This window comes from Narcine bancroftii, unplaced genomic scaffold (assembly GCF_036971445.1).
Source record: "Narcine bancroftii isolate sNarBan1 unplaced genomic scaffold, sNarBan1.hap1 Scaffold_160, whole genome shotgun sequence".
NCBI classification, from domain to species: domain Eukaryota; kingdom Metazoa; phylum Chordata; class Chondrichthyes; order Torpediniformes; family Narcinidae; genus Narcine; species Narcine bancroftii.
The window spans coordinates 11,887,733-11,914,008 of NW_027211895.1; the positions used below are offsets into that span (position 1 = coordinate 11,887,733).

Sequence of the window (26,276 nt, forward strand, 5' to 3'; positions counted from 1 at the left end):
AATGGAGAGGGTTTTTGGGACAGGATTTATGAGCCTCGAGAGAAGCACAGTCTTGTTTAGGACAGACAGCATGGCTTTGTGAGGTAATTACTCGAAAGCATATTGAATTTTTGGAGGACGTAACAAAAGACATTGAAGATCAGGTGGTAGATGTGGTTCTACATGGGATGTTAGTAAAGCATTTGACAAGGCCCCCCATGGGAGACTCGTTCAGAAAGTCATGAGGCTTGGGATCCATGGAACCTTAGCTATGTAAATTCAGATTTTGTTTGCATGAAGAAAGCAGAGGATAGTAGTAAGTGGAACATATTGTGCTTGGATGTCAGTGACCAGTGTAGATCTTCAGGGATTTGTTCCAGGATCCCTGATCTGTGATTTTTGTAAATAACCTGGATGAAGAAGAGGGATGGGTCAGTTTGCTTGCAGATGATATGAAGGTTTGAGGTGTTGTGGACAGTGTAGAAGGTTGTCATAGATTACAACAGGATTTAGAAGGGATTCAGAGTTCGGCAAAAAATTGCCAGATTGTGTTCAATCTGGATAAGTGTGAAGTTATAGATTTTTGGAAGGTCAAACATGAAAGATGAGTATGTGGTTAAAGGCAGGAATTTTAACAGTGTTGAAGGACAGGGGGATTTTGGGGTCTAAATCTATCGATCTCTCGAGGATACCATGTAGGTGGATAATGTAAATAGGAAGGCCTAATGGGCTTCATTAGTCAGAAGATTGCATTCAAGACTCATGAGGTAATGTTGCAGCTTTATAAAACTCTGATTGGACCAGACAGAAAATTGTTGTATCTGTTCACCTTATTACAGGAAGGATGTGGAAATGTGAAGAGGAGACTCACCAGGATGCTTTCTGGATTGGAGAATGTGTCTTATGAGGCAGGATTAACAGAACAGAGCTGTTCTCCTTGGGAGGATTATGGGAGGTGGACAGGCAGCACCATTTCCCGGGGTGAGAGTAGCAAACACCAGAGGATGTCTATACAAGCTGCAGGGAGAAAAGTTTAGGAGAGACATTAAGAGAGTTTTTTTTTTACACTGAGCGGAGTGGGAGCTGCATGGGAGGTTAGTCAGGAAGGTTCAGAAGTTGGGTATTTGGGGTGAAGTAGTGAACTGGATTTGACAATGGCTGGATGGGAGAAGCCAGAGAGTAGTGGTGGATGATGCTTCTCAGACTGGAGGCCTGTGACTAGTCATGTGCCTCAGGGATTGGTGCTCGGACCATTGTTGATTGTTGTCTATATCAATGATCTGGATGATAATGTGGGAAATTGCATCAAGTCAAGTCAGGTTTATTGTCATCTGATCAATGTTTTAGGTGTGGTGAAGATGTCTTGTCCCAATGTGAGCCCTTGTTGGGTCACTATGTGTAATTTTTTGGAACAAGTTACAGGAGTTGTTTTTCCGCTAAATCCTGATTTATTTTTATGAGGAAATATTGAAGGCACAAATCCTAAATTGAAATTTGTTAAATTAGCATTAGTGGTAGCAAGAAAATGTAATTATTTGGAAATCGTGTGGCGGCCCTTTGCCGCAGCGATTGAGCTAGCGCTCCAGGTGGTGTGCGCAACCAAAGGCCAGCAGCCCGTGCAGCGGCACTGACCCCAAAATGGCACTGGCCTTGCTACACAGCCAACAGACAGGGACAGTGCGCGGGGAAGAAGGGCGTTATTATGCAGACGTGGGTCAGTAGTGTGAACAGGAGAGGGCTGAGCACCCAGCCCGAGGTGTACCAGTGCTCAGTGTGACGGTGCTCGATATTCTGCTACCAACCCGGATATTCTGTGGTCTTTCCATTAGCAAGTCCAGGATCCAGTTACAGAGAGGGGTGTTGAGTCCCAGTGAGGCCAGCTTCTCCACCAGCCTCTGGGGAACAGGCATCAGCAAATTTGCAGATGACACTAAGATTGGAGACATTGTGGACAGTGAAGAAGGTTTTCAAAGCTTGAAGAAGGATCTGGACCAGCTGGTAAAATGGGCTGAAAAATGGTGGGTTGAATTTAATGCAAACAAGTGTGAGGTGTTTCATTTTGGAAGGACAAACCAAGAAAGGATGTATGCGGTAAATGATCGGGCACTCAGGGGTGCGGTAGAACAGAGGGATCTCGGAATACAGATACATAATTCCCTGAAAGTGGTGTCACCGGTGGATAGAGTTGGAAAGAGAGCTTTTGGCACATTGGTCTTCATAAATCAAAATATTGAGTCCAGGAGTTGGGATGTTATGGTAAAGTTGTATAAGACATTGGTGAGGCCAAATTTGGAGTATTGTGTGCAGTTCTAGACACCGAACTACAGGAAGGATATCAATAAGATAGAAAGAGTGCAGAGAAGATTTACTAGGATGTTGCTTGGACTTCAGGAATTGAGTTACAGGGAAAGGTTAAACAGGTTAGGTGAGGTAATGTTGCAGCTTTATAAAGCTATTCCCTAGAGTGTAGAAGAATGAGGGAAGATTTGATCGAGGTATTTAAAATGATGATGGGGATAGACAGAGTAGATATAGACAGGCTTTTTCCTCTGAGGGTAGGTGAGATACAAACCAGAGAACATGGGTTAAGGGTGAAAGGGGAAAGGTTTAGGGGGAACTTCTTCACACAGAGAGTGATGGAAATGTTGAACAAGCTGCCAGCTGAATTGGTAAATGTAGGCTCAATTTTAACATTTAAGAAGAATTTGGACAGGGACATGGATGGGAGAGGGATGGAAGGTTATGGACATGCTGCAGGTCAGTGAGAGTAGGCAAAAATAATGGTTCGGCATAGACTAGAAGGGCTGAAGGAGCCTGTTTCTGTACTGTATTGTTCTATGCTTCTAAAGAGCTTTGCTGGACAAGGTCAACCACTCAACCCTCAATATTCTGTGTTACCTCTTCAAAAAACTTGAATTCACTTTGTGAGACACTTAGAGAATTGTCACAGACCTGACTCCAATGCTAATATACCTTCTTTTTAAAGGCAATAAAAATGACAGGCAATTTTAAAGAGCACGAGATAAAACTACGAGGCCGTATAATTGTAACCAATCGTGCTTCAGATCTCCTGCTATTGTCATTGCTGATTGGTTGCTTGACCAGAGATTGCAACCAATTAATTCTATCCAGAGCTGAGTGTGGTACTTACATGACCGTACAGCCTGGGCAGGACTGTTACTGCTGACACTCTCTGGGATCTTATAGGGAAACTGTAAAGTGGTATCCAGGCAGCGGAAGCCTTCCTTGAGGGAGTGGCACCCATAATAGTCCACAAGCTCCTATCATCAGAAAGTGAGAGTTAACATCAGTGAGCATCAGACCAGGTGAGTACTGTCATGAGGGTCTGCTGGCCACCAAGCCCAGCTCTCCATGAGGCACGGTTCACACAAAAATTTCACAACTGACTATTTCCCCAGAATATTCATCAGCTTCCTTTCAATCTGAATCCATTGAACTTTCATATAGAGATTGCCACTTCCTTGGTACAAAAGGTTGAGATGGGACAGATATGTTAGGACCAGCAAGGATTGCTGACACAGGATGTGGATGGACCAGCCAAGGAGAGACAATAGTAGATCTAGTCTTGGGCAATGACCACATCAGATGACAGATGTCAGTGGGTGAGCATTTTGGAGATACTGACAATTCCCTGATCTTTAGCACAGCTATGGACCATATGGGAAAGTCACAGTCATGGTCTTAGAGTCATAGAGCATGGAATCAGACCCTTCAGCCCAACTTGTACACGCCAACCACATTTTCCCACAGACAGAAGTCCCATCTGCCTGTGTTTGGCCCACATCCTCATGAGCCTAACTGAATTTTTCAAGGAGGTGACAAAGAAAATTGATGAAGGTGAGCCAATGAGTGTGGTGTATATGGATTTTAATAAGGGGTTTGACAAGGTTCCCCATGGTCGGCTCATTCACAAAGTCATTAGGCCTGGGCTCCGTGGAACCTTGGCTACTTGGACTCAGAATTGGCTTGTCTGCAGCAAGCCGAGGGCAGTGGAATGGAATATAATCTTTCTGGAGGCCAGTGACTTGTAGTGCTCTGCTCTGGGATCCCTGCTCTGGCATTTTTATAAATGGCTTTTATGAAGAGATGGAGGTGTAGATCAGGAAGTTTGTAGATTTCATGAAGGGTAAAAGGGGAAAAGTTTAAAGGGAACATTTATGGGAACTTTTTCACACAGAGCGATGGGACTATGGAATGAGCTATCAGCTGAAGCAGTGAATCTGGGCTCATTTACCACATTTATGAAAAATTTGTAAGTGTACATGGATGGGAGGGGTATGGAGAGCTCTGGTCCAGATCCAGGGCAATGGGACAAGGCAGAGTAAAGGTTCAGCACAGACTAGAAGGGCCAAAGAGCCTGTTTCTGTGCAGTAGCGTTCTTTAGTTCAATGGTTACTTTTTTATTAAACTGAGTGCAGTGGGTGTATGGAACAGACTGCTGGGCTGGTGCTTTAGGCGAGTAGATTTGCATCATTTAAAAAAATTGGATCAATACATGGATAGGATAGGTTAAGGGAAATGGACCAAAGGCAAGTGTTTTGTGGATCGAGGGAGGGAGGGAGAGAGAGATCGAGAGAGAGAGAATGCCTCGGGCTGGGTGAAGGAAGAGACAGAGAGTTTGGTGGAGGAGTCAGAAATATACGCAGAGATCTCACTTTGTGTTGAGAATGGTTTTCTGGCGGACTGAACTCGAGACTATGATAAAGAGGGGTCACTTGGTTGTCTGCTGCAAAGGAGGGAATTGTGGGGAAGCTGTGTTAAAGGCACTGGCTTTCTAAGAGAGGTGGTTAAACCAAACCAACCTGCAAGAACCAGGAAAGGTCCACGGTGACGAAACCTGCAAAGGATTCGTAAGTTTACTGCCAAGCAACATCAATCATCTCTCTCTCCCCCATGTTCATATGGAGTCCTTCTGTATTCAGTAAAGGAACTGAATTGGGAGGGAATTCTGTGGAATGTGTTTTTGGACCAACTGACTTGACCAGACTCACCTGGGGATTTTTTGTTTCTTCTCTTATTTTTCACTTACGGCCACAGTCCAAAAAGGTCTGTTTTTTTTTCACACACACACATTTTTTATAATTTCTCTATCATTAATAGAGGTATCTAGTGGGGGTAATTTGGATCAGAATTTGTAGTATTAATAGTTATTCATAAAATAGAGTGAGAATGAACCCTCTTTTGTATTGTGCCCTCTATTTTTTCTGGTTTGGGGTGGGAACAGGTGAATTAAGTAGACATGGCATATTTTGGTTGGTGTGGGCAGGTGGCAAGCTGCATAACTCCATTACTCTACTGTGCACACACGGTCTCCCAAAACATGTTAGTATTTATTTGCAGGGGCAAACACTTTATTTTGCTTTACACAAACCCATCTGATATTTGTCATTACCAATACTGATCTTGGTACATCTTTTCCCTTTAAACTTATTCCCATAAATTCATAAACTGAGGGGCAGCACGGTTAGCGTAGAGGTTAGTACAACACTGCTGCAGTTCCAGTGATCAGGACCGGGGTTCGATTCTAGCTCTGTCAGGAGTTTGTACCTTTTCCCCAGGGACTCCCATCTTCAAAACATAGCGGGCGGGAGTTGTAGGTCAACTGGGTGACACAGGCTCATAGGCTGAAAGGGCCTGTTACACTGCTCTATGTCTAAACAAACTGTTCTCCAAGTGCTTTCCCACAATCCTGGCAGCAGTTCCCACCTCTGGCACCTCTGACGATACCTCCCAAAGCACCACCACTGGAAGCACAGAGATCACCAGCACCTGCACATTCCTTTAAAATACTTCTTTCCTTCATTGTTGCTGGACCTGGAACTCCCTCCCCAGCAGAACCAGCCCCAGAATATTGCAGGGCTGCCCAACGTTTCTCCAGGAAAGTGGAGTATGGGCAGTCACTGCTGACCATGCCAGATTCTGGTTCCCTCAGGACGAGGGTCACTCACCTTTAATGTATGGAATTTCTTGTTCTGTGTGATGGAGAAGGATGAATCACTGGAAATAATCTTAATGTGTTTCACTTCACTGTTGTAGCTGCCAAGAGATGAGAAGGTAATGATAATGAGTGCAGTGGACCATCCCCTCAGACCTGCACCCATCTCACCAACCCTGTTATAACTCATGGACATTCATGAAGCCATACAGCTTACCAGAGGGTGCCCAGCCCAACTCACCCGTGCCTCACGTATGGGCATTCTGGCCTGGCCACATTGGCTCTGTGACCTCTGAGCCTTTCCTTTCCAATGATCTGTCCCAATGTCTTTTGAACATTGTCTTTGTGCCACTTCTGCAGTTTATTTGGGCAGCTCATTCCTGAGACGGACCTCTCAAAGTGGAAAGGTTCCTGCAGGTACCTGCTGGAACTGCTGTGACTCATTTAGTTTCTTGTTGAGACCTGGGAGAGGGGGACTTGGACTGAGTAGAAGACATTTAAAAAACGCTGGGAAAGAGTGGGGCTGATTATTCCTCATGAGATGCTGGGAGAGTGGGACAGAATGAGGAGTGCGGTGAATCCACTATTGGACATATCCATTACATGTAAATTACATGACCTTTCCTGGTCGACCCTGGTCTCACTGGCCGGCTCGTGACTCTTCCCCTTTCTCCCCCATAAAGGCTGTCATGCCACAAGTCGGCCCCCAGTTCGAGTCTGGGTCAGTGTGAGCGAACCACATGGGGATACTGTCTATCTCTTAAAATAAAAACCTTCAGTTTCGGCATCTTCAGTCTTTGTGCAATTGATTGTGAATCAATTTTATTTGCAAGATTTTGTTTTTTCCAGAACATGGATCATCTGGAAATTAACCTGAGAGAACCCGAGGCAGCGACAAGTTCATGCTCTGGCGTCGCTGCTTCAAAAAGTTCCTCACAGTCTCCGCAGTCATCCAGGACAATGAGGACAAGCTCCATCTGCTGTACTCGTACATCGGGCACCAGGACTACTGGATGGTCCGGGACTGCCAGATAGACGGAACCACAATGGACATCCTGAAGGACCAGGATAAAGTCCAGGTGAATGAGGTCTATGCGTGGAACACCCTCCACTCACGCAGGCAGCGACCCGGGCTAAACCTTCAATTACTTTGTCAGGGCTCTGCAGGAGCTCATGAGGGGCTGGAACTGCCAGGCTCTGAGTGCAGAACAGCACACAGCTGCTGATCAGAGATGCCTGCGTAACAGGTATCCGCTCCGGCGACGTGAGACAGATACTATTCGAACAGGGACAAATGACCCTACCCCAAACCATCGAACTGGCGAACACTCTAGAGGTGGCCGTCCACAACGCCAAAATGTTCTCCAGCAAATATGTGGCTGCCTCGTGGGGAACATGGGGGGCACCATCTTGGGAGGCAGGAATCGCAAGCCCCCTCTGTCCTGAGCTGACCACCACTGTGGCTAACAACCACCCAAAGTGCAACTTCTGCTGGCAGGCTAAGCACCAGAGGAAATGCTGCCCAACTGTGGGAAGAAAGGACACTTCGCGAAGGTCTGTAAGACCAAACAAACCCCGAATTCCAGCAGCACCATGTGCGTGTGGGGGCCGCCACCATCGATGCCATCACATCTGCCATCACTTCTGGGGACCTGGGACGGCCACACACGCCCACCACGGAGACTACAAACCACGACGACGTCACTTCCGGAGACATGGGACGGCTGAACATGCCCACCACGGAGACCGCCAACAACGATGATGTCACTTCCACCATCACTTCCTTGGACCTGGGATGGCCAAACACGCCCACTACAGAGACCGCCAACCATGACGACATCACTTCCGCCTTCTCCCTTTACTTTCCCGGCAAATGATGACGGGGCCGTGTACACACCATGAGGGCTGCCATCTTACTGGACCGTCGGCAGCCAATGGAACTCCTCAGATGACGAGCTGACGCTGGCATTGGTAACCCTGGCTCAGGACAGAGGCCATCAACTCTTCAGGGCCATGCTGGACATCCAGGGAAACACCACCCCACCACTTGCCTATTTGACAGTGGAAGCTTCATTCACCCAAACATGCAAAACACTCCTCCCTTGGAGTGAAGCCCACGAGTCACAGTGAATCTCTAGCATCCCAATCCCACTCAGCAATGGTTTGTGGCAGTTGTACAGTAACATTGACTGTAACATACACAACGCAGGGACATTTAATAGTTGAAAGCGTAGGCTGCAATAATAATGGCTGGCTCTGCCACTCCGAGGTTGCCAGAAGGTAGGGGTTTTGAGCTGGTGCTACTGCTGGCAGTAGGGATGTGCTCATATCCTGATAGTTGTGCAGATGCGGAGTTGTACACTGGTTGTACTCCTGGTTCTGGGTCCGTGAGAGAGGACTTCCACACCTGGCAGTGACGGGGATACCATCCACCATCTCACAGATGGAGTTAAGCAGTTAGGTGCTCAAATTGAGGAATTTATTGTGGCAGATCTGAGGTCAGCTGGTGTTGTAAACAGGAATAGCTACCTCTGCCACGCAGGTCACGTTGACAGACAGAACTGTCCACATGTGACAGTCTATGTTAAACCCAATAAAGAACTCCAGACATTCAGAACACTGACAAACCCTCAGTCCAGGTCTGGATTGGCATGACAAAACCCATCTCAGAAAGAAAAAGATTCCTGTGTGTGACCAAGCAGAAGAAATCAAAGCCATTTGATGGGCAAGGCCAGAGATGTTGTGAACACTGCCTTGTATTGTGGTCCTGAGCTTGATGTCAAGAATATACAATGTTCTCTTCCAATATTTCAATGATGCCCTGATGTCTTCCTCCCGCTTTTATGCTACTCTGTCCAAGCACAGAGTAAGCCCAGTCGACTACTGGATCAGGCTGAATGAGGCAGCAGACCTAGTGCTTGAGGGCTTGTGCAGACAAGGAAAACAGACGGAAAACATGAATGATGAAGTGGAGCTCGTGTTTGCCAAGCGCGGCCCTTACCCAGAGCTATCCTGCACATTAAAGTGTCAGCTGATTCACGAATGGACCTTATGTGATGTTCAGCTGAGGATTGATGATTACCAGAGAGAGCTGAGGGCTAGCGACAGAACATCTGCTGTAAGCCAGAGCATGACCGTCACCTCTGAGTGAGATGGAGGAAAAGGAAATCATCAGAAAATCGACGAGTGAATATGTGTCACCAATGGTGCTGGGGTGGAAAAAAATGGAGATCTCCACATTGGCCAGATTTTCTCTGGTTGAATAAAAGGACACTGAAGGATGCTTGCCCTCTTCCCCATCAGGCAAATTATTTGACAATACTGGGAGGCAAACCCATTACACCAGGGTCCGAGATATCTCTGATTGAGTTCAAGGCATTCTCAGGATGGAGGGTGAGCAGCCAGATGTTGTGGTCCATGTAGGGACCAATGACATGGGTAGAATGAGTGAGGAGGTCCTACAAGGAGAGTTCAGGGAGTTAGGCACAAGGATGAAGGACAGGACCTCCAGGGTAGTGATCTCAGGATTGTTACCCACACCACGTGCTAGTGAAAACACTGAAATGCTGGAGAAACTCAGCTGCTCTTTTCAATATCCATGAAAATCAAACATAGAACATAGAACCAAATAGCACAGTACAGGCCTTTCTGCCCTCGATGTTGTGCCGGCCCATATATTCCTTAAGAAAAAGTACGAAACCCTCCCTACCCCGTAACCCTCTATTTTTCTTCCTTCCACGTGGTCTGTCTAAGAGTCTCTTAAATGCCCCCAATGTTCTAGCCTCCACCACCATTCCCAGCAAGGCATTCTAGGCACCCACAACTCTGTGTTTTTTTAAAAATCTATCCCTGATATCTCCCCTAAACTTCCCTCCCTTCACTGTGTACCCACATCCTCTGGTGTTTGCTATTCCTGCCCTGGGAAACAGGTGCTATCCGTCCACTCTATCTATGCCTCTCAAAATATTGTAGACCTCTATCAAGTTTCCTCTCATCCTTCTATGCTCCAAAGAGATAAGTCCCAGCTCTGCTAACCTTGCCTCAAAAGACATTCTCCAATCCAGGCAACATCCTGGTAAATCTCCTCTGCCCCCTCTCTGTAGCTTCCACACCCTTCATGTAATGAGGTAACCAGAATTGAACCCAATACATATGGTTTCACCAGAGATTTGTAGAGTTGCACCATGACCTCTCTATTCTTGAACTCAATCCCCCTATTAAAGAAGCCCAGCATCCCATAGGCCTTCTTAACTATCCTATCAACATGTGCGGTGACCTTGATGGATGTATGGATTTGGACCCCAAGGTCCCTCTGTTCATCCACACTCTTTAGTAACCGACCATTAACCCTGTACTCAACCTTCTGGTTTGTCCTTCCAAAATGAATCACCTCACACTTATGCAGATTGAACTTTTTCTGCCCAACTCTGCATCCTGTTTATATCCTTTTGTCACCTTTGACAACCTTCAGCTCCATCCACAACTCCTCAACTTTTGTGTCATCTGCAAACTTACTGACCCATCCTCTAACCTCTTCATCCTGGTCATTTATAAAAATCACAAAGAGCAGGGGTCCCAGAACAGATCCCTGTGGCCCCTCCACTAGTCACTGACCTCCAGATAGAATCCTTTCCTTCCACTACTACTCTTTGCTTTCTTCCTTCAAGCCAATTTTTTACCCACAGCCAAGGTTCCACTGATCTCATTCCTCATAACTTTCTGGGTGAGTCTCTCATGGAGGGCCTCATCAAATGCCTTGCTAAAATCCATGTCGATCACATCTACCACCCGACCCTCATCAATTTCTTTAGTTACCTCCTCAAAAAATTCAGTTAGACTCGTGAGGCATGACCTTCCTTCACAAATCCATGCTGACTGTCCTTGATTAGACTGGACTTCTCCAAATGCTCATAGATCCTGTCCTTAAGAATCCTCTCCATTAGTTTACACACCACTGATGTAAGACTCACTGGTCTATAATTCCCAGGATTCTCCCTATTACCTTTGTTAAACAAGGTGACTACATTTCCCATTCTCCAATCCTCCAGCACCTCCCCTGCAGCCAAAGAGGATTCAAAGATTATAGCTACTGCTCCAGCTCTCTCTTCCCTCATTTCCCATGGCAACCTGGGGTAGATCACATCTGACCCTGGGAATTTATCAAATTAACGTTTTTAAGAAGATCCAATAATTCTTCTTCCTTAATCTCCACATTGGCCAGCACACAGGCCTGTTCTATTCCAACCTCACCATGATCAATGTCCTTTTCTCTTGTGAATCCTGAAGCAAAGTATTTATTTAGGACCTCCCCAACCTCCTCCACCTCCAGGCACATGTTGCCTCCTTTATCCTTTAGCAGCCCTACCTTCATTCTCATCATCCTTCTGCTCTTTACATATACATAGAACACCTTGGGGTTCTCCTTCATCCTATGTCCCAAGGCCTTCTCATGCCCCCTTCCAGCTCTCCCAAGTCCTTTCTTATGCTCCTTCCTGGCTGCCATATACTTCTTATGAGCCCTTCCTGTTTCCTGCTTCCTTCTTCCTCTTGACTAGTTGCCTGACCTGTTTCGTCAGCCATGGTTCCCTTTTTCCACCATCTCTTTCTTGTCCCAGTGGGACAAACCTATCCTGAACCCAGCACAAGTGCTCCTTAAATTTCCTCCACACGAGTTCTACACTTTCACCCTATTTCCAATTTATTCTCGCTAGTTCTTGCCTCGTCCCATTGTAATTAGTGCTTCCCCAGTTAAACACTTTCCCATTTTGTCTGCTTTTATCCTTTTCTGTTGATGTGCTAAAGCTCAGGGAGTTGTGGTCACTCTCACCAAAATGCTCCCCCACCGAGAGGTCCGCCCCCTGACCAGGTTCATTCCCCAGAACCAGATCCAGTCTGGCCTCTCCTCTCGTTGGTCAGTGCACACACTGTGTCAGGAATCCTTCTTGAACACACTTGACAGGTTCAGCACCATCCATTCCTCTTGCAGTCAGGAGGTGCCAGTCAATATTAGGGAAGCTAACTACAACCCTGTATTTCCCACCATTCCAAAATCTGCCTGCTGATCTCCTGGGGTCCCGAGGGCTATTTGGGGGCCTATAGACAACTCCCAGCATAGTGATAGCTCCCTTCCTATTTCTGACTTCCACCCATACCGACTCAGTTGGCCCTCCCTCTGCAGCCTCCTTCCTTTCTACAACCGTGATACTATCCCTGATCAGCAATGTCCCCCCCAACCCCTCCCTTTCTACCTCCCATACTATTCCTTTTAAAACACCTAAACCCCGGTATCTGCTTCAGCCAATCCTGCCCTTCCTCCAGCCAAGTTTCAGTAACAGCCACAACATCGTAGTTCCACGTAGTGATCCAAACTCCAAGTTCATTCCCTTTATTCCTAATACTCCCAGAGTTGAAATAGACACATTTCAACCTCTCTAACTGGCTCCCTTTATGTTCTGTCCCCTGCCTGTCCTTCCTCACCAATTCAGAACACACAGCATCATGCTTTTGTCCTTCAACCCTAATCTCTGTCCTCATGTTCTCATTCCCACCCCACTGCCAAACTAGTTAAAATCCTCCCCCACAGCTCAAGCAAACCTGCCTGCCAGGATATTGGTCCCCCTCCAGTTCAGGTGCAGCCCGTCCTTTTTGTACAGGTCAGACCTTCCCCAGAAGAGATCCCAATGATCCAGAAATCTGCCCCCTGCCCCCTGCACCAACTCTTCAGCCATACATTCATCTGCAACAACTTCCTGTTTCTACCCTCTCTGGTGCGTGGTAGAGGCAGCGATCCTGAGAAAACCACCCCTGAGGTCCTGCTTTCTAACTTCTTCCCTAACTCCCCATATTCCCTCTTCAGGACCTCCCCTACTCCTGTCTATGTCATTTGGTTCCCACGTGGACCACAACATCCAGCTGCTCGCCCTTCCCCTCCAGAATGCTGTGAACTTGTTCAGAGACGTCCCTGACCCTGAAACCTGGGAGGTAATATACTATCTCGGTGACTCTATCTCGTTCACAGAACCTTCTCCCCATTCGTCTAACCAATGAGTCCCTAATCACTATAGTTCTCCTCTTTTCTCCCTTCCCTTCTGAGCTGAGGAGCCAGCCTCTGCACCAGGGACATGCCCACCTCGATGTGTGCACATCGACTGGAGGGTTGTTTTCCCCCCCCAACAGTATCCAAAGCAGTATACTTATTGTTGTGGGGAACAGCCACAGGGGTGCTCTGCACTCTCTGCCTCTCCCCACATCTGCTTCTCTATGGGGTAGGGAGGAACGTATGAGTGAGCACAACTTCAAGGGCCGAAGGACTTGTACTGTACTGTATTGTTTTATAATATATAGAGGCACCAACGAGAAAGGATGCAATACTTGATCTCCTATTAGGGAACAAGACTGGTCAGATGAGAGAGGTATGAGTAGAACACTTTGGGTCCAGTGACCATGAGTTTCAAGTTAACTATGGATAAGGAGATGTCTGGGCCTCGAGTTATTCTAAATTGGAAGAAGGAAGATTTTGTGAAAATGAGAAAGGATCTAGGAAGAGTGGATTGGGATAAATTGTTTTATGGCGAGGGTGTGTTCAGTAAGTGGGTGGCCTTCAAGGGGGAAATTTTGAGAGTGGAGAGTTTGCATGTTCCATTAAAGGCAAAGTTACCAGGTAAAGGGAACCTTGGTTTTCAAGGGATATTGGCGATTTGGTTAAAAAGAGGAGGGAGGTGTCTAGCAGGTGTAGGCAACAAGGAGTTAATGAGGTAATAGAAGAGCACAGAAAATACTCAAGAAGGAAATCAGGACGGTAAAATGAAGACATGAGGTTGCTCTGGCAGATAATGTGAAGGTAAAACTGAAGGTTTTCTACAAGCATATTCAGAATAAAAGTTTAGTAAGGGACAAAATTGGTCCCCTAGAGGATCAGAGTGGTCAACTATGTGCGGAGCCTAACGTAATGGGGGAGATCTGAAACAGATCAGTATTTACTCAGGAAGCTGGCAAAGTGTATAAGGAAGGGAAAGAAAAGAAACAATAGTGGCATGGAACATGTAGGATTAAAGATGAGGAGGTTCTTGCTGCCTTACATCGAATAAAATCTCCAGGGCCTGACATGATATTCTCTTGGACCTTGAAGGAGATGAGTGTAGAAATTGCAGGGACCCTGGCAGAAATATTTAAAACATCCTATCCATGGGTGAGGTGCTGGAGGATTGGAGGCTGCAAATGTAAACCAGAAAATTATAGGCCGGTGAGCCTGACGTCAGTAGTAGGTAAATTATAGGAAGGAGTTCTGAGAGATAGGATATGCAAGTAATTGGACAGCCAAGGGCTGATTAAGGACAGTCAGCATGTGGTAGGTCATATTTAACAAACCTTATAGAAATTTTCGAGGAGGTTATCAAGAAAGTATATGAAGGAAAGGCTGTGGATGTTTACACGTTAGTAAGGCCTTTGACAAGGTCCCACATGGGAAGCTAGTTCAGAAGTTTCATACACTAGGTATCCATTGAGAGGTTATAAATTTGCTGACTGGGAGAAGACAGAGAGTAGTGGTGGATGATGCTTCTCTGACTGGAGGCCTGTGACTAGTGGTGCCTCAGGGATCAGAGCTGGGACCGTTGTTGTTTGTCATCGATATCAACAATCGAGGATGATGGATAGGAGGGGACTAGAGGGGTATGGACCGGGTGCTGGTCAGTGGGACTAGGAGGGTGGGGATTTGCTACGGCATGGACTAGTAGGGCCGAACTGGCCTGTTCTGTGCTGTAAGTGGCTATATGGTTAAGATTTTCCCTTAAGGAAACCATGCTGGAGTGGCCAGTTCTGTCTGGTGCCTGCAATTATTCAGTAACCTCATCCTTGACACTCGACTCCAACATCTTCCCAAGCATTGACGTCAGGCTAACCGGTCTATAAATTTCCTTTCTGCTGCCTCCCTCCTTCTTGAACAGTGAGGCGACATTTGCGATTTTCCAGTCCTCCGGGAACATACAAGAATCGATTCCTGAAAGATCATTACCAAAGCCTCCTGCTACTTCTTTCAGGACCCAAGGGTGAAATCCATCTGGTCCTGAAGACTTGTTTACCCTTAGACAATTCAGCTTTCTGAGCACCTTCTCTCTTGAAATAGTAACTGCACTCACTTCTCTTCCCTGATACCCTTCCACACTAGCCCGCTGCTCATGTCTTCCACAGTGGCGGCTGATGCAAAAACACTCACTTAGTTCCTCTGCCATCTCCTTGTCTCCCGTTATTATTTCTCCAGTGTCACTTTATAGTCATCCCTTATCGACTCTCACCTCTCTTTTCTTCTTTATATACCTGGTTTTTCATATCCTCTTTGATATGATTTGCCAGACTTCTTTCATACTTCTTTTCCTTCCTTATGAGTTGTTTTAGTTACCTTCAGTAAGATTTTGAAAACTTCCCAATCCTCTATCTTTCCACTAATTGTTGCTTCCTTGTCTGCCCTCTCTTTTGCTTTCATATTGGTTTTAACTTAAGACTGTTCATCTTACAGACCAATTTCCCGTCTAAATTATGATGCCTAGATTTTGTCTAAGATTCTGGCCTCTACATTAGAGAATGTTATGGCCTCTAATTATTTCTGAGGATCAAAGGGGATTCATCAAAAGGACATTATCTTTTAGATATTCTTGATTCGCCCACAGTTTTGTTATCTGAGTGTATTATCTCTTTAGATGCTGAAAAGGTATTCGATAGAGTGGAATGGGAATATTTATTTTGTGTACTGGAGAAATTTAATGTAGGTTCTCGATTTATTAATTGGATTAAATTGATATATCTATCCCTATAGCTTCAATTAAATCCAAACCCTTTAAACTGCATTGTGGAATCAGACAGGGTTGTCCCTTAAGCTCTCTTCTATTTAATTTGGCTTGGGGACCATTTGTGGTCACTTTTCGGCAATCAGCACAGATTTCTGGAATCTCTCGAGCTGGAAATATTTCTAAGGTGTCTCTCTATGCTGTTGATCTTCTGCTATACACATCCAATCCTGACCCTTCTATTCCACATATTTTGCTACATCTCAGTAACTATCTCGGCATTACTATTACTAAAAAGTTTCATCATTTGTTTAAGGAAAATTTCTTTGCCCTACTGAATCATGTTAAGAAGTCTCTATCTCAATGGTCTCTCCTTTTGATGACTTTAATTGGACAGGTTAATATTATCAGAATGAATATTGTGCCTAAATTCTTGTATATCTTTCAAGCTGTACCTGTTTTTTGTTCCTAAATTCTTTTTTGATTCATTAGATTCTCCCATCTCTTTGGAAAAACAAGCACCCACCTCAACAAAAATTCCTTCAAAATACTGATAAAAGGAGGTTTGGAATGACTTAATTTTAGATTTTAATACTGTGGAGCGAATATTAGATCTATTGCTATTTGGATTCTTTACGATGAATATCAAAGTGCTTCAAGATGGATGGACCTAGAGATCAAGGCTACTCTCCTTTCGATACTTGGAGCTCCCTCTCCTTTTTTAACTGATAAATAGGTCGTCAGACACACTTTGAGAATTTGGGTTTCAATTTAGAAAACATTTTGGTTACCGTTTTTTATTGATTTGCCCTCTTCTATATAATTATTTTTTTCTACCTTTGGTCCAAGATATCGGTTCTACTCAATGGCTAAGCTTGGGTATCCAATCTTTTCTAGATGTATATATTGACCAAAACTTGAATTCTTTTGAACAATTATCTCTTAAATTTAAAATACCTAAACATCACTTTTATCATTATTTACAGATCAGGAGCTTCATAAATTCTTTAACATTGAAGCTTCTGCAGGATTTAGATTTTAAACTTATTTGGCAAGTGTAGAATTTTAAACCTAATCATGAAGGATTGCTTTCTGACCTTTATGAGTTTCTTTCAAGATCTAGGGATTGTTCCCTGGGTGGTGTTAAGAAAATATGGGAACAAAACTTTCAACAACCATTTGCTGAAACTAGATGGAATATGTTCACTCATCTTCTCTTTGTGGTAGACACTCATTAATTCAATTTAAAGACATCCATCAGATAGCTGAAGGTTACCTTAAATTCTCCTCAAAATGTGATAATCACATAACAGAGGAAGGGACTTTGTATCATCTGTTTTGATTCTGTCCTTCTCTCTTTCATTTGTGGCAAGGGGTAATTCACACATTATCATTAGTTCTTAATATTAACTTGACTCCAGCCCTTTCATTGGTATTTTTGGAGTGAGTGGCCAATGGATTTAATACTGACTATTTCACAATCCCACATCGTGGTTTTTGCTTTGCTCATTGCTAGAAGGGCCATTTTTCTGAGTTGGAAAGATGCTGTCCCTCCCACTCACACTCAGTGGTTGTCAAATGTGACAACATGTCTGTCTCTAGAAAAAAAATAGGTGTTCTTCTACTTTCTTTCTCTTTGGGGTCCTTTTCTCAATTACTTTCAAAACATAGATTAATCATCTCTGCTTTTTTTGATGACCCCCATAGTTAGGGTTAGGGTTAGTAGTGGACTCCTTAACTTGGTCGGCAACCCTCACCGGCTGGGGTTTCATTCTTAGATGAGGAATCTGGGGTTTTTTTTCCATTTAACAACATGGGTTCCTGTGTAACGGTGTAGCGGGCCGAGTGACCGCGCGAGTAAACGAGCCAAATCACCGCAACATGTGGCTGGTCCAAGATGTCGCAGGCTCTCATTCACTACCGAGAAGGAGCCCGTGCCTAGCGACACGTGCGAGCTAAGGAGCCCTCCACTTCCACATGGCGCAATTACATCACTTCCAGAAGTCGGAGGGTACATCACCGGAAGTGGGCAGGCCAGCGCAAAGACATGGGGAATTCAAACCAGTAAAATCAGTCTTTGGTTTACACTCACCTTGTATGGATGTCTCCTTATTTAGTAACACTTCCCCAGTGGATGATACAGTGGTGATCACTGACCATCTCGTGCATTAGCTTGGAGGGGTTTCTGTTTCTCAGGTCCTGCATGTTGAGGATTCTAATGGCACACTCATGCCGGCTGACGATTGCCACAACCTCAGGAGGATTTGACATCGGCCAGCTCGCCAAGGACCAGAGGGAGGAGGCAGATGTCCAGGCGTACTGGACAGCCATCACCAGACTGAAGGTCAGAGACTTCTGCCCCACACCAGGAGAACTTGGTCCCCAAGGCCGATCCTATCTGTGACCTGGAGACTGAGGGTTTTCAACCAGATACATGGTGTATCGCACCCCTCCATAAGATCCACAGTCCTCCTGCTCTCGGACAAGTTCGTGTGGTATGGACTCCATAGAGACGGTACCCTATGGGCTCGAACCTCCTTGCAGTGTTAGTGCGCCAAGGTGCATCAGCACACCAAAGCCCCCCTGCAGTCTTTCGAGCTGGCACAACGCAGATTCAAACATGTCCATGTCAACATCATCGGCCCTCTCCCAGTAAACCAGGGTATAAGGTACCTGTTCACAACCATCGACAAGTTCACCCGCTGGCCAGAGGCGATACCCATGGCTGCGTGTGATACAGAGATGTGCGCCCAGGCTTTCCTCGCCACCTGGGTCGTGCGTTTCAGAGTCCCAACCCACATGTGCGAACCGGGGAGTGCAATTCACTTCCTTCCTCTGGTCCAACCTGGTGAAATTCTGCAACAGCCAGGTCCACCAGAAGACGGCCTACCTTCCCCAAGCAAACGGACTGGTTGAACGGTTCCATTACCACTTGAAGGCTGTGTTGAAAGCCCGACTAACCGGGCCAAACTGGATGGACGAGCTCCTGTAGGTACTGCTCGGGATCTGCACAGCACCGAAGGAGGACCTGCCAGCATCATCTGCAGATGGTGTACAGCGCACTGCTCTCCATCCCAGGGGACCTACATTTCAACTCCCCCAGCTCACAGACCAGCACATTAGACATCTTGCACATTAAACATTCTGCCAACGAAGGCCCCTTCAAGGTACTGCAGAGAGATGGCATGGTGTTCACATTGGACACTGGCGACTGACAGGACAGATTCACAGTCGATTGCCTCAAAGTCACGCACCTGGACTCCGACCTGTCGGCTCTGGACCCCCGGGTCAAGCGCAGAGGTAGACTGCTCAGAGAGCGGTGGCGATTCTTGGGGGGAGGCGGAAATGGGCCGAGCAAACACGTGAGTAAATGGACTGAATCGCCGCAACACGCAGCTAGTCCAAGATGGCGCGGGCTTCCCCTCACTGCCAGGAAGGACCCTGTGCCTAGCAATACGTGTGGGATAAGGAGCCCTCTTTTTGGTTTATTTTGGCATTAACCTCTATTGTTAATTTAAATATTTCTGCGCCTTTCCTCATTCTTGCAGAAATTCCAGCATTTCTCTGCTCTCCCTGCAGGTGAGCCTTTCCAATGAACACAGGCCAGTTCCCCACTCATACCCCTGTTGTCCCCTACATTCCACTGGCATCCAGACAGGTCTGATTTTAGTTTCTCCCTCTCCACCTGCAGGTGAATTCTATCATGTTATGATCACTCCTCCCAAGGGCTCCCAACCTTCAGCTCCCTTATCGACTCTTGTTCATTATACAATATCCAATCCAAAATTAGGGAGACATATATAGAACGGTGGGTGTCTGGAATGAATCACCAGGGGTGATGGTGGAGGCTGGTACAAGAGACATTTAAAGGATTCATAGACCAGCACACCGATGCAAGAAAAATAGAGGGTGTGAGGGAGGGAAGATTCAGATCGATCGGCACAGCAACATGGGCTGTAGGGCCTGAACTGGGCTGTTTGGCAGTGTGGAGTTGGTGGATGCAGGTTTTATTTCAACATTTGAGAAATGTGGGTCCATACATGGATGGGAAGGGGGTGGTGGGCTTTGGTCACAGTGCAGGTTGATGGGACTTGGTGAGACATTGGCGTAGGTAAGATGGTCTGAAGGGCATGTTTCTGAGCTGTAGCCTTCTACGGTTCTCTGGACCAGTTTTCCCAATTCCCAAGAGGGGGCACGGTTAGCATAGCGGACAGTGCAGTGCTGTTACAATGCCAACGATATGAGTTTGAATCCATCGCTGTCTGCAAGGAATTTGTACGTTCTCCTCATGTCTGTGTGGATTTTCCCCAGGTGTTTCGCTTTCCTCCCACCCTTCAAAACATACAGCGGCTGTAGGTGAATTGGGTGTAAATGGGCAGCACAGGGCCGTGGTCCAGAAAGGCCTGTTACTGAGCTATATGATGAAAGAAAAATGTTCTTTCAACAAAACATTGACTGTCCACTCCCTCCATGGGTTCTGCCTGATCCACTCATTTCTCAACAACATAAGTTGTTATTTTTGTCGTAGATTCCAGCCATTAGTGTCCAATGTCTCCAACAACTCACTTGATGCTGATGGCGAATTCCTCCAAATCCTTTGGTCTCTGCCGAACAAGGAAAGTGCTGTCCCTGCGGTGGATCAAGGTAGCCTCTGCCTGCAGCCGATCGATGGCTCCAGCAAACCTGGCCAATGGGAAAATTCGACCAGTTACTTCTCAATCAGTGGAATGAAGTCAGCCACAGCAGAAAGGATCTGCTTCACCCATGGCCCCACACCAGGATATCCCAATCCCAACTCGGGTTGTTGAGACAAGAGTAAAATGCCCCATGTTCTAGATTGTGGAAACAATGCCAATTACTTCCCAGTCCTTCGAAGCATTGTGGTCTCATGTTGTCATTGTCACCTGCCACAAAATGGGAATAAACAGGTCATTCTCAGATTGAGAGGCTCTGACAAGTGTCGAGCCAAAGGGATCGATTTGGCCCCTGACTGTTCTCAATTTGTACAATTAATTGTACGGGGGAACCAACTGGAATATATTTGCTGACAGAAAGCTTAGAATCAGAATTTATCGTCATGACCAAGTCATGAAATTTGTTGTTTTGTGGCAGTATCACAGGGCAAACATTTATATAAACCCCCTGACCACAATAAACAATTTAATGCTTGAGAAGTCAAAGGAAGATAGTGTGTGTGGTCATTTATCACTCAGGAACCTGATGGCTGCGGGGAAGAAGCCACCCTGGTGCTTTGAATAGCAGGCTGCAGGTGAGGTTGTGGACGGGGCAAGGTCATGGAGCATCTGCAGAAAATGTGAAGTCATCTCATTTTGTGGGGAAAAAAAATAGAAAAGCAGAGTAAAATGGTTGGTTTCTCTCTCTGACAAGGAGAAGCTGCTTTTGGCAGCAGCTAAGGCCTCTTGCACGCTGCAATGAAAAAACAGTTTTTCCTGCTAGGGTTGCTGTAATGGCAGCTTGCAATTGGTGTGGACATGGGAGAGTCGGGAGTGGAGACATAGCACTGCTCCACAAGGTCCTACTGCTCAGTTTGGATGCCAACGACCCCATACAGGCTTTAAACAGCCTGTTAGATGAGCTGACTGTTTTATGAACATCCTACAACTGCAGGTTTGTCTTTAAGATGGTGGTGCCTGTGCTGGGCAGTGGACCACAAGGGGGTTGCAGAACTAGAGAGCAGCTGACTGGGGCTGGGCACAAAAATGGGAAGAACACCCCCGTGTTGAGAAGGAGAAGCAGAGGAGATGACCTACAGGACGTTGAACACAGCAGCAGCTGAAGGACCCATACAGGCTGTGGGTGACACAGTTGGGGGACCTGCATGGGCTGCTGGAGACTGGCTGATGGGAACCAGGTATTGGAGCCAGGATTCAAGGGGGGCTCTTTAAGGCTTCCTGATCGTGTTGGAGGTTGAGATCTGGAGCCTGGGTCGCTGATGGAGTCTGGGCAGCTGCGGAGGCTGGAGGCGAATCCATGTACTCAGTGACCCGGAAGGGACTCTGGTTCTCTTTCTCCTGTTGTTAGGTGTGCCAGGCAATGCTCACGGGGACTCTCTATTCTCCTTAAGGCAGGCAAAAGTTGATGTATATCAGGTAATTACATTTTTAATGTATTATTACCTGACAATAAAAGGAACCTTGAACTTTAACCTGTTGTACAGTACTGAGTTTGTTTTACCTCCCCACACACACTGTTAGCTTTTTTAAATCTTTAAATTAAATTTTAAAATTTAAACAAAATGCATAATAACGTTTGGAATGGTGGGAGGAAAGCGGACTCCTCCGGGGAAAACCCACACAGACATGGGGAGAACGTACAAACTCCAGTCTGATACTGATTGCTGGCACGGTAAAGGCATGCTAACTGCTACACCAACCGTGCCAAACCACAGCCAGCACTGCTTTCACCTACTGACTCAAAGGCCATGTATCAATAGTTGTGGATGGAATTTCATAGAGTTGTTGACACTAACACAGTTGGCAAACAACCTGTTTCAGTGCAGTGACTGGACCTGGCATGTGGTCTTCAGAGAGACCAGTTGTTTGGAGGCCAAGTTGTAGCCGTAACTGATTAATGGTGAGATTTTTTTTTAAAACCTTAGTTTTGCCCAATTGTAAGAAGATCTCATCATTAACCACTGTTAGTGTCCTCGACTACCGTACAGTCATAGCTACAACTTGGCTTCCAAACAATGTCACACTGAAGACCTACAGCCACCATGCCTAAACAGGCTGTTTGCCAAGCCTGTCAGTGCAACTATGTGAAATTTTGTCCTGGAAGCACAAGCTTAAAGGATCTACATACCAGGCAAGTTCCAAGTAATCCACACGTTTTGGAACCTACAAACAAAGCAAGCAATTGATCAGGAACAGAGAATTGTATGGATCAGTATATGAAACGACAATGTTGTGGCCATTATAAAGACATGGCAGTGGCAAGGGCAGGTTTGGCAGGTTGAAGATAAAGGGGAGGGAGGGAGGGTTGGGAAGTGGGATTGCTAATCAAGTACGACATCACAGCTGAAGAAAGGGAGGATCTTGCGGGGGGATTGTGGGTGGAAGTCAGAAACAGGAAGGGAGTGATCACTCAGTTGGGAGTTTCCTGTGGGCCTTGCCATAGCTTCTGGCCATGGAGGGGCAGACACGCAGGAAAAGGGGTAAAGACAAACGTTGCTGTCAAGGGGGAACTTCAATATCCCTAATATTGAGTGGTACCTCCTTGGTGCAAAAGGGTGAGATGGGGCTCAAGATGTTAGGTGTGGCCAAGGAGGGTTGTTGATGCAGTTTGTAGACAGGCGACGACAAGAGTGTTCGAGCTGGACCTGATACTGAGGAATGGACCTGGCCAGCTGATGGACTCTCTGGCTTTTCTCCCGCACAGCCAATGTCGAATCCACTTCACTACTTCACCATGAATACTGAGTGTCTGAACCTTCCTGACTAATCTCCTACAAGGGACCTTATCAAAGACAACATCCATAGGCTTTCCTTCATTAACTTTCCTGGGAACCTCCTCAAAAAACTGTACAAGATTAGTTAAACATGACCGACCACTCACAACACGATCCCTAATCAATCCCTGTATCTCCAAATACTGTGCATCAAGTACCTGTATATTTCCTTTGGGAAGCAGCATATTGGGTTTTGGGGATTTATTGACTTACAACACCATCCATTTACCAACACAATTTCACAACTGATGACAATTCTTTCTCTATGCTGGTCCATCCGATGCCTTGTTTTCTCATGGAGAGTTACAAGCATTTTCTTTTGTGAAGACAGAATCAAATAATTTATTCAATTGTTCTCCCATTTCCTGCTTCCCTAGTTGCGGCAACATTTTCACTCAGAACTGAGGGAGTGGTCCATAACTGGAATGATCTCTACCAAAGGAAATTGTAGAAAGGGGCATGATTCTGATACTCAAATGACATTTGGACACATTTATGGAAGGGAGGGTTCACAAGGATGTGGCACTAATGTGAGCAAATGGGATTTACCCAGAACGCCAACTTAGGTGGCATATTCTGAACTGTAAATTAGGGCTGCCAGGGCTGTTGGAGGATTGTTACTGGAGAGTTCTGGGGGTTAATGTGGTGTATTGGGGGTACAGGGCTATTGGATGGAGTTGGTGGGTAGGTAACTGATGAAGCAGTGAAATGACAGGAAATTGGACCAAGAAAATAGTACATTTTGAACATTACCTACTCCTGGGTGCCAGCCATACTCTGAACTAAAGAATTGTTAGTGGCACTCACACAGGGCAACGGCTTGACGCAGTCTCTTGGGAAGAAGCCCACTTCCCTCGTTGTCAGGTTTCGACCCTGCAAGAGAAACGGAACGAGTGTTATACTGCAGCTAGGTGATGCCTCGTGCAGCCTGCAGGGATAGCTCAGGGTTCTCAAGCGCAGCCAGTCCATGCACAGCAGGATGTCACACACAGCAAAGTGAGAGAGATCAGATAGGCTGTGAATGATCCAAGGGGAGGAGTAGCAGAGAGGACCACTGGGCCAAGGGAAGGGGTAGCAAAGAGCACCACTGGGCTGAGGGGAGGGGTAGCAGAGAGGACCACTGGACCAAAGGGAGGGGTAGCAGAGAGGACCACTGGACCAAGGGGAGGAGTAGCAGAGAGGACCACTGGACCGAGGGGAGGGGTAGCAGAGAGGACCACTGGGCCGAGAGGAGGATAGCAGAGAGGACCACTGGGCTGAGGGAAAGGTAGCAGAGAGAACCACTGGACCAAGGGAAGGGGTAGCAGAGAGGACCACTGGACCAAGGGGAGGGGTAGCTGAGAGGGCCACTGGACTGAAGGGAGGGATAGCAGAGAGGGCCACTGTACCGAGGGGAGAGGTAGCAGAGAAGACCACTGGGCTGAGGGGAGAGGTAGCAGAGAAGACCACTGGGCCAAGGGGAGGGGCTCACTCCAAAACTCCTAGCTTCAGTCCCAGGGAAGTTTGGTTACATGAGATGAAATGTTTCCTCGCACCTCCCACCAGATAGAGTGTGCCTCTGCACCGTGAACTTCGATAATGTCTCCCTGCTGAATGGTGATCATTGGACCGGAGTTGGGGGGTTGTGGAGTTCCGTCATAATACTTGGTCACCTGCATCCTCGGCAGTCCTGGAGGGAGAGATCAGGGCAATCATTACCAATCTGTCAGCCATCATTCTTCAGCCCCCAGCCACAACCCCAGCAGTGAATCTCATAGCTGACAGCTCTCGTTATTCCTAATTGTTGGACTTGATCCCAGTCTGTCAGATGGCCTGTTTCCATGCCTTAAACTGTTATATGGTAAATATTATGTGGAGCTGCTGCTCAACAGCTGGACACACATTTATTTGCAAATGGAAAATCAAAGGCTGAAAGGTCTTCATCAGCGCGGCCTTCTGCACGGTAGTTTGACTGAGTTTCCAAAAGGATAGGCAACAGCAGGTGGTGACCTTTGCTGCTTTGGTCTTGTACATTTACAAGGTTCCATGTGGTTGGCTGGTGGCCAAGGTTAAATTAGATGGGATCCAGGGGGGTTAATCAACTGGATGCAATGTTTACAGTGGAAGTCTCCAGAGGGTGATCAAACAGGCCCTTTGATCTACCATGTCTGTGCCAAACACAATGCCTGAATTTAACTAAGCCCCTACTGCTGGTAAAAGATCCATAACCTTAAACTCTTGCATATTCAAGTCTCTCTCTCTCTCTCTCGTTCTTAAATATCAGGATTGAACCTGCTTTTGTCCTTGGAGGTCATTCTAGGCACCTACTTGGTTCGGCTGGGAGTCGGAGGAGGAGCTCGGAGAGAGTCGGGCTGGCAGTCGGAGGAGGAGGAGCTTGGTGAAAGTGATGGGGTTAATTGGTCAAGGGGCCTATAAAAGGAGTGAAAGGGGAGGGAGTGACCAGTGAGGAGTGGAGCAGTGAAGGAGTGGAGACTTGGGACTTTGGCTCGAGGGGCTTCGGTAAGAAGGCACTCCCTGTGTGATAAGGTGTCCTTTTTGGTTAGTCTTTTAGTACTATTTGTTTAGTTTTTCTTTTTAAATAACCTATATACATTGAGAAAGGAGGAAATGGAGTCAGTTGGGGTAGTTAAGTGCTCCAATTGTGGGATGTGGGAAGTCGGAGACAGCACAGTTGTTCCTGACGACTACACCTGCAAAAGGTGCATCCAATTGCAACTCATGAGTGACCGTGTTAGGGAGCTTGAGTTGCAATTGGATGAACTGAGGATTATAAGGGAAGCAGAGGCAGTGATAGAGAAGAGTTACAGGGAGACAGTCACCCCTAGAAGGCAGGAGTCAGGGAATTGGGTGACTGTGAGGAAAGGAGGGAGAGCGCCAGTGCAGATTACCCCTGTGGAAGTGCCCCTCACCAACATGTATTCGGCATTGGATACTGCTGGGGCGAACAGCCTATCAGGGACGAGTCGTGGGGGTCAGGTCTCTGGCACAGGGGCTGCCCCTGAGGCTCAGAAGGGATAAGAACAGGGTAATTTTGGTTGGGGATTCACTTGTCAGAGGGACAGATAGGAGGTTTGTTGGATGAGATCGGGGA

General features: G+C 46.5%; 1 protein-coding gene across 2 annotated transcripts in view; it reads right to left on the minus strand.

Moving 5' to 3' along the window:
- Positions 1-26,276, minus strand: part of LOC138750515 (guanine nucleotide exchange factor VAV3-like) — a 280,714-nt gene that overhangs the window by 33,766 nt on the left and 220,672 nt on the right. For both annotated transcript variants that reach the window (XM_069912593.1, XM_069912594.1), the window contains exons 20-25: positions 24,721-24,854; positions 23,993-24,058; positions 22,540-22,574; positions 20,284-20,400; positions 5,949-6,036; positions 3,131-3,260 (exon numbers count right to left, since the gene is read on the minus strand). In XM_069912593.1, the coding sequence (XP_069768694.1) occupies positions 3,131-3,260; positions 5,949-6,036; positions 20,284-20,400; positions 22,540-22,574; positions 23,993-24,058; positions 24,721-24,854 (570 nt within the window). The remainder of the gene's footprint in view (positions 1-3,130; positions 3,261-5,948; positions 6,037-20,283; positions 20,401-22,539; positions 22,575-23,992; positions 24,059-24,720; positions 24,855-26,276) is intronic.